General features: G+C 42.1%; 1 protein-coding gene across 1 annotated transcript in view; it reads left to right on the forward strand.

The window, feature by feature from the left end:
- The window catches only part of MLIP (muscular LMNA interacting protein), a 112,621-nt gene that overhangs the window by 39,235 nt on the left and 56,458 nt on the right, over positions 1-16,928 (forward strand). The window contains exons 2-4 of the mRNA XM_060235162.1: positions 4,235-4,315; positions 9,991-10,140; positions 14,936-15,280. Of these exons, the coding sequence (XP_060091145.1) occupies positions 4,235-4,315; positions 9,991-10,140; positions 14,936-15,280 (576 nt within the window). The remainder of the gene's footprint in view (positions 1-4,234; positions 4,316-9,990; positions 10,141-14,935; positions 15,281-16,928) is intronic.

The following is a 16,928-nucleotide window of genomic DNA, read 5'->3' on the forward strand; positions in this document are numbered from 1 at the left end:
TGGCTGGCTTGATATCAGGGGGGTGTGGCCTACTATGCAAATGAGTTCCTGCTGGACTTTTTTCTTTTAAAAAAGCCCTGAATAGAAGCCAGCTGTTGATAAAATTCTAAATAAAAGAGGTTCAGGTATCCAGTATATAGTTATGAGAACGTAATGTATGTTTAGAGATAATAAGCAGATAAAAAGCATAATGTGTAACTCTACCTTAATTTATAATGGCCCCAGTTCTCTGCTATTTATGTTCTAGCTATCCAGAGTCCTAACACACATGAAATTTTAGAATAAACAATTAATTTAAGTTCTGATGGGTGACATTTTTAGTTAAATGTTTCTTGGATTCCCACAGATGCAGGCATTGTCAATTATAGATATTAGTGTATCCCAAAGGGACTAATTAATTCGATCCCTTCTCAGCAATGGATGTCATAAACATCAGTTGTATTCCTTGTTCACAGTGGCAAATCTTGATCCAAAGTTTAAAAAGTATGTAAGAGCTTTAAAAAACACCAGATTATTGCTTTAGAAAGCTGGGTTAGCTCTTTACCTATTTTCTGGTTTCAAAGCCTTATTTTGATTTGAAGTAGCTCTCTTGATTTTTAGAAGAATTGCTCAAGGTAAAGTTTCCTTCACATATTCAGCCAGCTGTGCGGAAGCTGCTTCTCTGTACTATAACCAATGTGAAGATTTTGTCTCCCCTACCCACTTGGCACCTCTTCAGAAGTGCAGGTGCACAGATGAAAACAAGCCTGATGTAGGCAGCTATTTTCAATGTAAGTCATAAGAACATAAGAACAGAAGTCATGTTGGATCAGGTCAGTGGCCCATCCAGTCCAACACTCTGTCATACAGTGACCAAAAAAACAGGTGCCATTAGGAGGTCCACTAGTGGGGCCAGGACTCTAGAAGCCCTCCCACTGTTGCCACCCCTTCCCCCAAGCACCAAGAATACAGAGCATCACTGCCCCAGACAGAGAGTTCCATCTATACCCTGTGGTTAACAGCCACTGATGGACCTCTGCTCCATAGGTTTATCCAATCTCCTCTTGAAGCCATCTATGCTTGGAGCTGCCACCACTTTCTGTGGCAGTGAATTCCATGTGTTAATCACTCTTTGGATGAAGAAGTACTTTCTTTTATCCGTTCTAACCCAACTGCTCAGCAATTTAAGTCCAAACTAGAACCAGTTTTAGGCACCTTAGGCTTTTGTTAAGATTGCTAGAAAGGAGTTCTGCAAGCATGCTGCTTGGTATCTGACTAAGGGAGCTTTGATTCTCAAAGGCTTATATCCTGGAAATCAATTTTTTGTATTTTATACGTATGTATATATGTGCGTGTATGGCTGGAAGTCATGGTGAGTTCTGGCAACCCCTACTGGGGCTTGGATGTTCAGAGAGGGGGCTTGCTATTGCCTGCCTCCACATCCCAGCCGTGGTATTCCTTAGAGGTCTCCCTTCCAAGTACTTGCTAGGTTCAGCCCTGCTTAGCTTCCAAGATCTGATAAGATTGGGCTTGCCTGACCTATCCAGGTCAGGGCACCCTGGAAATCTTGTTGGTCATTAAGGCACTGCTGCCTTGGGATCTTCCTTTTCTACATTCCACTTGCAGCATACATCATAACACCTAAGTTACTGCTGTCAGGTAGAGAGTCACAATGTATTTGCCAGAGGATGTGCCAGAAGCATCTGATGGGATTGTGACCTCCTATGTTGTTGTCATTTAGTGTCTAAAGGGGTGTTCTAGACATGGGTCCATGTTAATAAGGGGCCATTTCCACACTGAGACCAAATTCATACAGTTTGCCTGTGCAAGAAAATCTACCACTTCTGGCTCCTTTGTTAAAGGAGCTGCTGGTTTGGTTTCTGCATCCTGCTCAAGATAGGCACCCACAGAACAGTGAGGGGCTTCTACAAGCGTAGAAGGCATACAGGGACCTGGATAGTGTTAAAACAGAAACAAAGTTAATTTTAAGAAATAATAGTTATTTGGGATGGAATTTCAGCAATCTTAAACAGTCAAAATAGCATTCAAGAATTCACAGTAACAGCATCAAATACTAGATTCGCATCAAGAGGCAGTCACTTCAGACACTCAAACACTGCAAGTCACTCCACTCAAGCAAGTAAGAGCGAAACCAGGAGATAAAGAGAAAAAAAGAGAGAGAGAGAGAAGGCACTGCTGGCAGTACCTACCTAATCTGTGCAGCAGATCCAGGTCAAAGATCCCAGCATCTGGACAGTGAATAATCCAAAGGGAAGAAATACAAGGTCACATTAGGAATAATCAGAATGGGAAACTCAGTGCCAGCACCAACAGCAGTGGTTTCAAGTCACACTTTGGGGACAGACACTGGCCCCGGTCCAACAATCAAAGTTTTTTTTTTTTAAAGGCTTGGAAAAAGGAGAGAAGGCAAGGGAAGTGAGCTCTAGGTGTGCAACCTGACTGGATGGAGAAGAGTAGATGGCTCAGGATCTTAGGGGATCCTTTCTTTCTTTCTTTCTTGCATTCCAGCTTTCAGTATGGCTAGAGTTGTTGGCTTACTGGTTTAGGAAAGAAAGGATGCTGTTCAGTGTTTCATTATTTAAAAAGATTATGATTTAAAAGGACCAGCTTTGTTTATCTTTCAGAGCAGATAGTTGCTTAAAACAAATCATTGGCTGCTTTGTAACATACAGCTCTGTTTTTATATGTGGAATGTGTAGTTGTGCATTTTTTGTGACTGCCATTTTTGTGGCAAGAGCTTTTGTGTCTACCATATTAACCTGAAAGGAAGATTATCCTGAACACAAGATTATCCCCCCACAAGAAAGTTCTATTCAAAAGCAGATGACCCTGGATTTAAGACAGCCTCCTTCCTCTCCCTATCTTCGCTGAACTTGGTAGTATGAGATTCTTTCCTCGTGGCAGTTTCCACCTTCTCCACTAGGGATGCCGTTTACCTGTTTGGGACCGGAGAGCTCCTATCCTGATCTTGTTTCCTGTTGCTGCTCTGGCAGGAAGGTGGGGGGTGGGATTAAAAATTGCTGTTGGTGTGACAGGGTCACATAACTTCCAGGCACAAATCTAGAAGTGACATTACTCCACTCTAAAAAGCAGCTGAAGCAGCTATGGGTTTTGGTTGCATAACATGACTTGGAAATTGATTGGGGGAAATGCTTATAGGCACAGTGAGGGAAAAACACCTTCACAATTGTGCCTTTCAACTTTGTATGTGTACTGTTTTGCATAGGTTTTCATACATTTTCACCGCATCTCCCCTTCTGCTGGCACGTTCTTCCATAAGAGGAAATGTGAAGAAACCTATGCAAAGTAGTACACCTACAAAGTTATGAGGTTTTATTGTGAAGGTCCATAAAACAACTGCTGCCATACGTTGTGGCATTCAGTTTGTCTTTCCGCTTCTAGCTGCTTAGTGGCTGTCTGTGAGAGACTAGGTGAATGAGTTGAAAATAAGAAAACTGACCCAGTTCCAAAAGTAGACTCAGTCTGGATTTTCTCATAAAGCATTAGAGCTTTGGATGGACTAAGAAAGCTCTCACAGGAAGGTAGGAGTGCCAGCTCTGGATTGTGAAATATCTGGAGATCTTTGAGGTAGAACCTGGGAAGAGTGGGATTTGGGGATGGAAGGGACCCTCAGTATGCCATAAAGTTCACCCTCCAAAACTGCCATTTTCTCCAGGAGATCCCGAGGTAACACCTGGAAGTTGGCAACCCTACATCTCCTGGGCATATTGCAGCACTTATGTCTAAGTCATATTTTATTTAAAAACTGCCAAGATTTATAAGAAATACCATTTTCCAATTTAGTCAATTAGATTAATTTTGAACAGTCTTTACTGAAGTTGCATCTGAAATCTTAATAAGAATAAGTAGCTGTGTTGTTTTCTGTGGCAAAACTGATATTAAAAAATGGGAGAGTTCTAAGAGTTAGATACTTAATATTTTAATATAAACCATTTTGACTAATGGAAATCATTCACTGAAATTTCTACACACTAGGAAGGATGCAATCTACTTTATAGTGTAGCAAGTAAGTGGGAAGTTGAACAAATTGAGTATTTATATCCCAAATTCTTCCTACACCCACACTAAGTGCCTGCTCTTGGAATATTCCATTAAATGAATCTCTAGAGAGGTTACTGAAATAGCTGAAAATATATTCATTCCCTATGACTCTGGCAGAAATCAAGTGCGTATATTTTTTAACATCTTGGTTTTCCTTCCTTCTTTCCACCAGCAGCCCACACAAAATGGAGAACCAACTGAGACGACAGCTGTGAAAGAAAGTTCTTCTCTAAAGTTGCTTTCCAGGGAACAGGTATGAGACTTTATGGATAAAATCATGTTTTAGCCTTAAAAAATGCTCAGAGAAGTTGTTATTCAACAAGACCATTAAATCGTGGCACTGTTATTCTTTTTTTTTCCCCTTTGGCCATCAAGTCAGAGTTGAATTATGATGATCCAGTAGAGTTTTCAAGGCAAGAGACAAACAGAGGAGGTTTGTCATTGCCTGTCTCTGCATAGTGATCCTGGAATTCCTTGGTGGTTTCCCATTCAAGTACTTCCAGGGTCAACCCTGTTTAACTTCTGAGATCTGTCAAGATCATGCCAGCCTGGGCTATCCAGGTTAGGTCGCTGTTATTCTTAGGTATATTAAAGTTTGGTTTTAAAGTGGAAATCTAAAGGATATTAATCTCTACAGGGATTACCTGATGTAGACTTGTGTCAGATTACTCTTAAATGTGAGGATTGGGAATGTCATTCAGATGCCCAAAATTAGATCTATCAGAATGAACTTTTAAGTGTAACATATGGTTCCTGATCCACAAATCTTGAGCCACTTAGGTAGCTCTGATAATAACAGATGTGTCTTCAAATTGGATATGTGTAGCATTACTAGATTAACTTTGAATTTTAAAATATCTCCTGGTACAACTTTCCTGCAAAAATACAACCCAAATCCAAATGGGTAATTCTTAAACTTAAATGTTTGTTCATGTAAGACACTGACTGTGATCACGCATGCTAAATAATGCAGTTTCAATCCACTTTCAATGCACTTCCAATGCACTACGGTGTGGACTGGCAAAATTCAGTTGGAAAGTGCATTGAAAGTGAATTGAAACTACATTATTTAGATGGATTACAATTATAACCTATGGTTTTTTCTTTCCTTTTCTCTTTTTGCTTTATGATGTTTTCTTTTTTTATGAAGATTCTTTAATAGATAAAATTGATTACCTTTTTTTTAGTAATTTAATTAAAATACACTGTCGGGGGTCACCAAAAGGGGGTGGGACGGTAGAGAAAATGTAATGTATATGTATTAATTTTTAATAACAAATGATAAGTGTTATTACAATATATTACAGTATAATAAATTGTTTTAAACAGAAACTACATTATTTAGCATGTGTGATTGCAGCCTCTGTCATATAAGACACTGTCTGCGCAGGAGAGAAAAATAGATTTTCCATGCCTGTGCTGCTTTTGTGTACACAAGAGATTTCCCCCTCCCTCCAAGATCCACTGAATAAATAGCTTAATAATCTTCTTTGGATATTTTTGATTGGCCATGTATGTATTGGGGATACTTGACATATGCATAGGGTTGCAGGAAAATGTTCTGTCTCTTTTAATAGAGGCATTTAATGCATGGAAATTAGTGGTTGAAGCTTTTCATGGCATGGAGGAAAATAACATCTAGGAATGCAAGACCCCCACTGCCAGGCCCCACATTTCCACAGCTGATCAGCTAGTCAGCAAGGGAGGAACTTACTGCCCCCCAAAAGGAAGGAACACTGGACATATCAGTGATGTGCCTTCATGTCTTCAACATGACCTGGACATCACATATGCACATTGGGGATGCCAAGGTGATGCTCAGAGTGTCACTTCTGGGTCACGTTGAAGTCATGTGAGCACATTGCTGAAAGGAAGTGTAAACTCCTAGTAAACCCACCCCCATCTCCTGCCAGCTGCTCAGAGGGACCTGGCAATCCTAACATCACCTGGCTTAAAAAATCCCATTAAGCCTCCCTTACAGGGTCAAATTGGCTGGCAACTCTATATGTGAGATGAATGGCTATGGACTATGTGACCACCAAATCCCTTTTATTCTATAAACTTTAAAAGTTCAAAGTAACTGAGGGTTTAGGCACCGCCCCCAAGGGCTGCCAATTCCCAGGTGGAGGCAGGGGATCCAACAGTTTGGAGGCCCTCCCCACACTTCAGGGTCATCAGAAAGCGGGGGAGGGGGGAAGGAAATCTGCTGAGCATTCCATTATTCCCTAAGGTATAATGGAGAACTGATCTGGGTATCTAGGGCTCGGGGGGGGGGGCTGTTTTTTTGAGGTAGAGGCACCAAATTTTCAGCATAGTATCCAGTGCCTCTCCTCAAGCCATGCTCCAAGTATCAAAAAGATTGGACCAGGGGGTCCAATTCTATGAGCCCCCAAAGAAGGTGCCCCTAAACTTCATTATTTCCAGTGGAGGGAAGGCATTTAAAAGGTGTGCAGTCCCTTTAAATGTGATGACCAGAACTCCCTTTGGAGTTCAATACTGCTTGTCACAACCTTGCTCCTTGCTCCACCCCCAAAGTCTCCTGTCTCCATCCCCAAAGTGCCCAGATATTTCTTGAATTGGACTTGGCAACCCTAACCCCTCCTCCCACCACTACCCTGGCAACCCTACATCAAAGGGATTTCATGATGCATGTATATGAAAGTATTAAAAGGCAATTTCAGTTTTTCCTGGGCCTTTGGATGTCACTGTGGAGTACTACTTTGTATATTTAGCTTAGAATTGCCAGGCCCAACTCAGGAAATATCTGGGGCCATTGGGGGTGGAGCTAGAAGACTTTGGGGATGGAGCCAGGAGACTTTCTCATTCCCTAAAAATCTCCCCTATAATATAGTTCTTCATATGGACTGGCTACAATTCACCTACTCACCCACTGGTTCAGCCACTGCTGGATCCCGCCTCACTTTGCAAGCATGCTTGGAGGTGCCAGCAGACTCAGAGGGGTCAAGATGGTGGTGGCAGGGTGGTGGTGGCAGGAGGCCACCCTTACACCAGCTGCCCTGTTGTCGCTGTCATCCACTGGCTCAGATGAGGCGGCTGTGCCAGTGCTCTTCCATGGGCCTCCATGTCACTGATCAGCTTCTACTGCCACCACTGTGACCACCACAACGAAGCCACCCCCAGAGGCACCGCTGCCGCTGTGCCTACCACTGCTGCTCCTGGACCCGGGCAGCGGGCAGGTGGCAGAGGGACACTGCTCTAACCACTGATGGGCCTGGACTTGGAAGAGGACAAGTAAGTGGAGAAGGAGGAGGTCACTGCCACCTCCTCCTTCTCTGACATCCCATATAGACAATTTGCTGGTCATCCAACAGATCCCCCATTAAACTGGGGGTGAGCCAGCCCCTGCCAGGCCATGTGGAGAAGCAGTGGAGCTCCTCATGAGTACAATGAGCCAAAAGGCTCGCCCAGGCACGGGGTGTTGGCACCTGCTGAAGCTTCCCCCAGACCAGTGCCTCTAGCCAAGGCAGTGGCCCATGTCACCCACAAGCTCCCCCCAGCACACAGGATGCACAAAACAGCCCTCACCTCACTCCCCACCAGGCCCAATGCCCCAGGTGGGCAAGCAGAGGAAGGATCAGGAGGAGGAGAGCTTGCAGGTGGAGGGGGAAACCTGAGCCAGCCTCGCCCTGCCCTCCTTGCAGAAAGACTGCCCCGACTTCCTGAGGCCTCAATGGGGACACAGCCTCAATGTGATAAAATGCTCCTCCTTTTCAATCCACACAGCTGAGGGAATGGTATATGTATGGGGCGATGGCCGAGAAGGAGGCTTCTCTTTTGGTTCCTTGCAGGGAAAGTATTGCCTTGCCTGGCCGCAAGAACAGAAAAGGGCCTTCTCCTGGATGAGTTTTTTATTGGTGTGTGTGTGGCAAACAGTGACAGGCTTGGCCAAGTCCTACAACACCCTGGAGATGAATTCTCCCCTTTCCCTTTGACTTAATGGGGGGGAAATTTTGTTGGGGGGATGGGGATTCCTGCCACTCACCCAGAGCCTCTTTCTAGAGCCTGTTGTATTTCTTTGAACAACAGGCCTTATTCCTAGTAAATAAATAAAAATACAGCAGTACAGTTCCCCTGAATACAGTCTTCATTTCCTCCTCCTCTTTTTTTGCATTCCAGTGGTTCCACAACAGCTGCACTTCCACTAAAATGAAAGTGAACTCACACACACACATATTCACAAAACAGCCAAAATAAACAGTTCGCATGTCCACACTTTTGTGATCTCCCTGGGGAATGGTATAGATAGCTTTACTATAGCTTTACTCACTGGAGTTGCTGAATGTAACAGTCTGCTGTATTTCAACCAGACTAACACAACTGTCCACTTTCTGTGAACCTAAGTCACATCTGGTTTTATTTGATGGTATTAGGGTTGCCAAGTCCCCTGCTTCCCAGAGCGTAAAGCATGTGCGTGACACAATGACATCACCTGGAAGTGATGTCATCAAAATGGCAGTGAACATGGGCTGCTGTAGGTGGTTCCAGGAAAACTCTATGGTTTTTGTGGATGCTCTAGCCATTTGGGAGGTAAAAACTCTATGGCACCTATTGTACCAGAAACCTAGAGCCGCCCCGCACACGTGCTGCCATTTTGATGACATCACTTCCGGGTGATGTCATTGTGACAGCAACGCGGGGGGAGGTTCCTCTGCCGGCCAATGTGGGCTGGCGAGTTGGGAACCTGCCTGGCGAGGGAATCTGCCTGGACTGGAGGCTTGGCAGTCCTAGATGGTACCTTTAAAAATGATAATTGTGTTTCAAACTGATTGAGATATTTTAAGTCAAAGGATTCCTCCAGGATGTTTTTGAATTGTTGTCTGAGTGACTGACTGTGTGGAATTCCCTCAGAGAAAGGAAGAAATAAATATTACACCTTGATATTTTAAACTAAGGCTTCTATGCACGGCCATTCAGTTTTTAAAAACAATTTATGTGTGAGTGAAACATTTTCTACTATTTTCAGAGCTGTATAAAAACAGATTTTAAAATCTTAAAGCATGGGTGTATAACTACCCCAATAATCAGTAGATAAAAGGGCTCAGTTTTAGTGTGACACATAATCAGCAGCCCTTCTGTTCATGAAATTTTCTCTGATCATATTGAATAAAATTTAGATGTCTATGACAGTAAGGGAATTTTCTTCTGCTCAATTTCACTGCAATATGGAGTTGGCTGTGGTTATGCCGCATCAACTGTTATAGTGACATCTTTTAGGGTAATGAAAGCATCTAATTGAAGCCTTCATGTATAGGGAAAAATCTCAAAGCTGCTGGCTGAACTGAAAAGCATTTTTCTAATGAGATTTAGTTGTGAAATTGCTCTGCAAATTTTATGGGCATTGAATGACTTCTAGATAGCTAAATCTTTTAGTGTGCTTCTAAAACTTCACATTCCTGCCTTTGCTTTAGAAATCTAAATTATTTCAGTTAATTTGATCCTTGCACTGCCCATTTGCCTGCAACTTTAGATTCATTGGTAAAAAATAATATTCATCTACCATAAAAAGTGGAAAGAAGAAGAGGAGCCATCCACCAGTTGTTCAGAATTTATAAGCTTGTAAAGAGCATCTAGCCTGTAAAGAGTGCATAATTGTATCTGAATGATCAGATAGATGTGCATTTTAAAAAGGAACATGAATGAATTGGAGTTTTCCAACTAATTTCTTTTAAAATTATTTATTCCCCTTTCACAATTAAATTATATATCTTTATCCCAGCATGGCCCCACTGTGTGGATAAAAAACCCGTCCTTTATAATAAGAATGCCCATGGACAGAATATGTATTACTATAAACCTGAGAGGAGATCTCTCAAGATTACAGAAAAATAAATAAAAACTAACACAAACAAGTGGGTTGGAGTTTAAAAATGAAAAGTGAACATGCAGTATCTGTACTTCTTGTTGTAGGTTCCTTCTGAATCTGGATTCCTGAGGTTCACATTTATTCCCTCATTTGGAACACTGCCAAGTCAGTTTCATGCTGTAGACGCCACATCATTTCTTGTGAGAATTTCAGAGGATCCTTTGGAGAAGAACTGTCCAGAAACCAGAAACACGGTAGGACTTGGGGGTCTTTTAAAAACTACTACATTCTTTATATTTTAACTCGAATTCATAATACATGAAAAGTTTTTTGTAACCAGTGTCCAAATATTTGATTCTTTTCCTACTTTCATCTCAGTTGTTAGGCAGTGAAATTCAAGAACAGCTTGAAATATAAGGTTGGGTACAATATACAGGAACTGAGTAGCAAACTTCCTTGCAGGATCAGAAAGAACAGACATTCTTGTAGAAGTGGGAGCAGGCTGAAATTTGCATCCATAACAAGCAAAGTGTTGTTTGGAATAGAACCAATCCAAGGCCATTTAGCAAATATCAGATTTACACTCCAAGAGCTCAGCATAGATTCTGGAGACCTCAAGATAATGCAATGGTAGCCAGGGCTTTTTTTGTAGAAAAACTTATTTGCATATTAGGCCCCATCCCCTGACATCGACATTGTTTAACATAGGGCTTTTTTGTAGAAAAAGCCCAGCAGGAACTCATTTGCATATTGAGCCACACCTTCTGATTCCAAGCCACCCGGAACTGCATTCCTGTGCATTCCTGCTCAAAGAAAGCCCTGACAGTAGCCATTATAGGGTTACCAAACTTCAGGTGGTGCCCAGAGTTTTGGAATTACAACTGATCTCTAGACTACAGACATCAGTTTACCTGGAGAAAAAATGGATGCTTTGGAGAGGAGAGGGGACTCTGTGGCATTGCACCCCGTGCAGGTACCTGTTCTCCCCAGCCTCTGTCTCCAAAATTTCAGGAATTTCCTAGCCGGGATCTGGCAGCCTTACCCACCCCTTCCCTGTCAGTGGCCAAGGGGACATGGTAACCCTTCCTCTATCTACTGGTGTGGAACATTTGGTGCTAATCATTAAAAAAAAATCATTAAAATGGGTTGAAATGTGTCGACTCTGTATATTGCTGTGTAGATAGAATATACTATTTATTGTACGTAGGGCTATTTGCTCGTATGAATGTAATAACTAATAGGGATGGACACAAACAGGAAAACGGCCTGCTGCCCACCGCTTGGCTGTTCTGGGCTTTCTTCTGCAGTTGCAGAATCCCTTTAAACCCCTGTTTTTTCCCCCTTTATCCATAAACCACCGTGAACTGCCACAAACTGATTTAACATGAAAGTTTGAAACCATAGACCAGTCACGAACTTTGGTTCGAAAACCATGAACAGGGCAGAATTTGTGATGAATTGCTCATTGTGGTTTGGTTCATGCCCATCCCTAATAGCTAACCCATTTTCAATAATTTTGGAATGATTGCAAATTTTATTGACTACAATCAGTACTCTTTGAAAATTACAGAGATCAGTTTGCATGGAGAAAATGGCTACTTTGGAGGGTGGCCTGTATAGCATTCTTTCCTGCTGAGATCCCTCCCTCTTGAAAATCCATCCTCCTGAGGACCTCCTGAGGTCCCTCCCAAATCTCCAGGAATTTCCCAGACCACAGTTGGCAGTCATAGTGGTTGAAAGAATATGCAATAGAAGAGGAGGTAAAACAGAAAACAATCATAGACATGTTCTTTGATGAAGAAACATGCAGGGCAGGTCGGAAATACTGTAATTCACCAGGTACATTGTTACACTGCTGGTGGGAGTGTCCTAAAATTAAAACCTTCTGGAACTCTATCTTATCCATTATTGTTAGAATAGGATGTGAATTTTCTTTTACTTCTGAATCTATTTTATTAAATCACTGGGTGGACATTTTTCAGTCTAAACTTAAGGCTGAGTTAGCTGCTTTACTATTAATAGCTACAAAAACATTGATTGCACATTTTTGGAAAAAGAAAACAATCCCAACAAAGCATTATTGGGTTTTTTTAAAATTGGGATATTATTGTAACAGATAAAATTGCTTCTCAAATCTTAGTAGCAGAAAACTCTCAGAAATTGTGTGATTTTAATGATAAATGATTTCCATTTTTTCAATATATAACAGCTGAAACTAACATTTTCAGTCAACTACTTGCTAAATATATGGATTTTGCTTTTTATTGACAAGGTAGATGCCTTATTAGTGGTTGTGCACCTCATTGTAATGCTTACACCACTTATAAGAAAAAGGTTTGTTCTGATTTTATTGTACAAGTTATGGTTGATATATATTTCCCTTGTTAAAATTAATATTTGTACTGTTTATGTTTTGACTTAAAAATGGAAAAACTGTAAAAATGTAATAATAAAAATATAGTTAAAACATGCAGGGCAGTTGCTTGTACAGAAAGGTTGCAAGTAGAAAGAAATAGTTACATAAAGATGGAGATATTCTAAAGCCAATCACAAAACATCAGCCAAGGTGTTTGAAGTGTATAGGCCTGGGGCAAGGAAAGGAGAGCTGGAGCAAAAAGCAGAAGATTACTGGTGCAGTAGGAGAATTAGTTTCAATTCAGTTTTGAGACCCCCTCCCTATACATTTTGCGCATTCTTCATCAAGGTAGGACTGCCAAGCCCCCAGTCCAGATGGGGGTTCCCTAGCCCGGGAGGTTCCCAACCTGCCGACCCACATTGGGCCGATGGGGGAACCTCCCCCTACATTGCTGGAGCGATGACGTAAGCCGGAAATGATGTCGTTGTGCCAGCGATGTTGTGCAGTGGCCGCTCTAGGTGTTTCTGTGAAAACTCTATAGTTTTCCTAGATATTCTAGCCATTTGGGAGGGAAAACTCTATGGTACAATTGGTACCATAGAGTTTTTACCTCCGAAATGACTAGAACGTCTGAGGAAACCATACAGTTTCCCCGGGAATGCCTAGAACAGCCCCGCACACATCATCATTGCAATGACGTCACTTCTGGGTGACATCATTGCGTCGCACGCGCGCAAAAGTCTCCCACTGTGAGACGCTGGGGACTTGGCAACCCTAATCGGGGGGACAAAAAAAAATAACAGCCTGTATCTAAGCACAGCATCCCAAAGATTTAAAAATATTTTTATGAAGTGTGCAGGGAGGGACTGTGATGATCAACACCATCCTGGTGTAGCCCAATGAGTGCTCCAAAATGTTGCTTCTGGGGTAGGCCTCAGCCATTAGAGCACAAGGACTACATTAAGAACATAAGAGAAGCCATGTTGGATCAGGCCAATGGCCCATCCAGTCCAACACTCTGTGTCACACAGTGGCCAAAAAATTTATATATATATATATATATATATACACACACACACTGTGACTAATAGCCACTGATGGACCTCTGCTCCATATTTTTATCTAACCCCCTCTTGAAGCTGGCTATGCTTGTAGCTGCCACCACCTCCTGTGGCAGTGAATTCCACATGTTAATCACCCTTTGAGTGAAGAGGTACTTCCTTTTATCCGTTTTAACCCGACTGCTCAGCAATTTCATCGAATGCCTACGAGTTCTTGTATTGTGAGAAAGGGAGAAAAGTACTTCTTTCTCTACTTTCTCCATCCCATGCATAATCTTGTAAACTTCTATCATGTCACCCCGCAGTCGATGTTTCTCCAAGCTAAAGAGCCCCAAGCATTTTAACCTTTCTCATAGGGAAAGTGTTCCAACCCTTTAATCATTCTAGTTGCCCTTTTCTGGACTTTTTCCAATGCTATAATATCCTTTTTGAGGTGTGGTGACCAGAATTGCACACAGTATTCCAAATGAGACCGCACCATCGATTTATACAGGGGCATTATGATACTGGCTGATTTGTTTTCAATTCCCTTCCTAATAATTCCCAGCATGGCGTTGGCCTTTTTTATTGCAATCGCACACTGTCTTGACATTTTCAGTGAGTTATCTACCACGACCCCAAGATCTCTCTCTTGGTCAGTCTCTGCCAGTTCATTGAGGGGCTGGAGTGGCAGACACAGCAATCAGCAGAGATTGGTATCCCTGCTTTGAAAAACAAATACACTTATGTGCCCTTAAGTCTTGGAATGTGGTTGGATACAGATCATTGCCTTTTTCTAAGCAAGCAGATATTTAGTGATTGCTATGCCCATGAGATCTAACTTGTGACAACCAGGAGAACAATATACATATGTAATACGCCTGGCATGGCTGTTGCTGACATCTAAGGAGTTAAGCACCCAAACTTGGCACGCCCACAAATGACACATTGTAAAATGACAGTTCTACTTTGTTTAAACTACTTCTGTATATGAAATTCCCCAATTTTAGTTTCTTTTGTTTAGTCTACTTAGAGAATATTGTATTTTGTTTGAAGCTCTTTTGTTTCTTTGATAATATGGGGGCTTGCCCCAGATTTATCCCTTTTATAATCATGGAAGCTATTGTTTGTTTTAAGTATCCCACAGCCAGAAACCTTTCTCAGTCCCCACTGGTCTAATAAGGACCTAGTAATCCATTCTGCTTGACTGCACCCGTCTCCTCCTCGTTTCTGTAAACAACGTGAATTATTTATTCTGGGTTTTTTTCACTTGTGAAGCTAGAAAGGGGGAAAGGCTTCCCTTGTGTTGGGCCTCAAGTGCCAGACAGTGTAATGGTGAAAGTGTTAAGCATTAAGCATAGATACAGCATTGTTAAATAATAAAATCCCCAACTACCTTTCTCTCTGACCTTTCCAGTCTTTCCTGAGGCCTGAGATCTTGGACGAGCTTTTCCTGTAGGTTCACTTTGTAGTATGCCCAAGTTCTTCTTGATTAGTCAGACAAGCACCATCATCTAGTACAAGCACCTGTTTTTTTGGCCACTGTGTGTCACAGAGTGTTGGACTGGATGGGCCATTGGCCTGATCCAACATGGCTTCTTTTATGTTCTTAATAATAACATAATTTATGCACATGTCTCTCTTTTTTAATAGTATGAAGTAATTTCTGAAGGCCAGGCCATAAAAAGTGGACCTAAGAGAAACAGTGGAGCCTCTGGATGTACAAAGAATATTCACAAACATTTACAACCACAAGACTGTAACGCAAGTAAAGGGAAAATGGACAAAGAGGACCTTTTCCAAGCTGATTTTGTCCTTGTTATGGACTCAGATGAAGAGAAAACAGCAATGGCAGGCAATGGCTATGGATATGCAAGATCCCATATTTTAGACACATCCTGTGCATCTACATCCTGTGCATCTACAAGAGGGAGTGCATCAAAACCACTGTTCACTGAGCTTCCGCACAGTTCTGCCAGTCAACAGAAACAATGCCAGGTATTGTGTTTCAGAAAGAACATTCTTAACATACTCATTTGCATTGATCTTGGTAATGCTTCCTTATCCCCAACTCTGTTATGAATTAACACCACATATGTTTGTTTTACAGCTGAAAGGAAACTTATATCAAATGGAGAGTGATCTGATAGGGAAAATGTCAGCAGAGGGTGGGTCGTAACAAAAAATATATTGCAACTTCTTCTTGATATTTCCATTGGAATTTATATGAAAAATGGATGTTGAATAATTGATAGCTTCATAATGGCTGAAGCAGTATTGTGCCTGACTGGATGTCCTATTAAATCTTCACATGGATTCCCATATAGATAATCTCAGTTCAGTATAGCAATATGCATAAATTCCATATTAAAATTGCCATGTGTAAGCAGCTCGTGAATTGTGTGTGATCAAAAGTATTTTTTAAAGTAATGTGGAGGAAAAGGAAAGGTCTCCTGTGCAAGCACCAGTCGTTTCCGACTCTGGGGTGACATTGCTTTCACAACGTTTTCATGGCAGACTTTTTGCAAGGTGGTTTGCCATTGCCTTCCTCAGTCATCTACACTTCCCCCCCCCCCCTAGCAAGCTGGGTACTCATTTTACCGAACTTGGAAGGATGGAAGGCTGAGTCAACCTCGAGCCAACTACCTGAAAACCCAGCTTCCACCGGGGATTGAAATCAGGTCGTGAGCAGAGCTCAGGACTACAGTACTCCAGCTTTAACACTCTGCGCTACAGGGCTCTTAAAAGTAATGTGGGTTCATCATTTATTCAGCTGGAAGCTTGTGCAATTCGGACAAGTGCATTCTTACCCTAGTAACAGCTGCAAGATAGAAGCTATGCTCAAATTGTGGGGGGAAGGGTAGGGGGACGCTTCATGAGGGCTCACACTTTTTCTCCCATCAATTTTACTCCCATCAAATTTAGCTCCTACCACTAGTTCTCATAAGCCACACTCCAGACAATGTTCCTGAAGAGTATTGTGAAAATTATTCATATAGAAATACATCTATTATGGGAAAAGTCTATGATGGGGACACCATGGATGGCACATATTCTACCTGTGCTGCGCCAGCTACACTGGCTTCCGGTTGAGTACTGAGTCAGATTCAAGGTTCTGGTTATGACCTTTAAGGCCTTGAGCAGTCTGGGACTGATGTATCTATGGGACTGCCTCCTCCACTATGGTCTCAATTTCCTGGTGATCCCTGGCCCTAAAGAGGTCTGGCTGTCCTTAACAAGAACCAGGACTTTTTCAGTCCTGGCCCCAAACTGGTGGAATGCTCTCCTGGAAGGCATCACGGCCCTGTGGAATTTTTTACAGTTCCACAGTGCCTGTAAAGCAGAGTTGTTCTGCTAGATTTTTGCTTGAGGACAGCAATGGTTGCCGGTTTGGCAGTGGCACCCCTTTCCCTCGATACAGAATCTAGAAAGCACATTGGTAGCAAGTTATAACATATGTCATTGGGTTGAAATTTGTTTTAAGAACTGATATTATTGATGATTATTTGTATTTTATTGTTGTATATTGCCTAGAGCAGGGGTGGCCAAACTGTGGCTCAGGAGCCACATGTGACTCTTTCACACATATTGTGTGGCTCTTGAAGCTCCCACTGCCCTGTTGGCCAGCTTGGAGAAGACATTTTTG

Source organism: Heteronotia binoei, chromosome 1 (genome assembly GCF_032191835.1).
Source record: "Heteronotia binoei isolate CCM8104 ecotype False Entrance Well chromosome 1, APGP_CSIRO_Hbin_v1, whole genome shotgun sequence".
In the NCBI taxonomy this organism is placed as follows: Eukaryota; Metazoa; Chordata; class Lepidosauria; order Squamata; family Gekkonidae; genus Heteronotia; species Heteronotia binoei.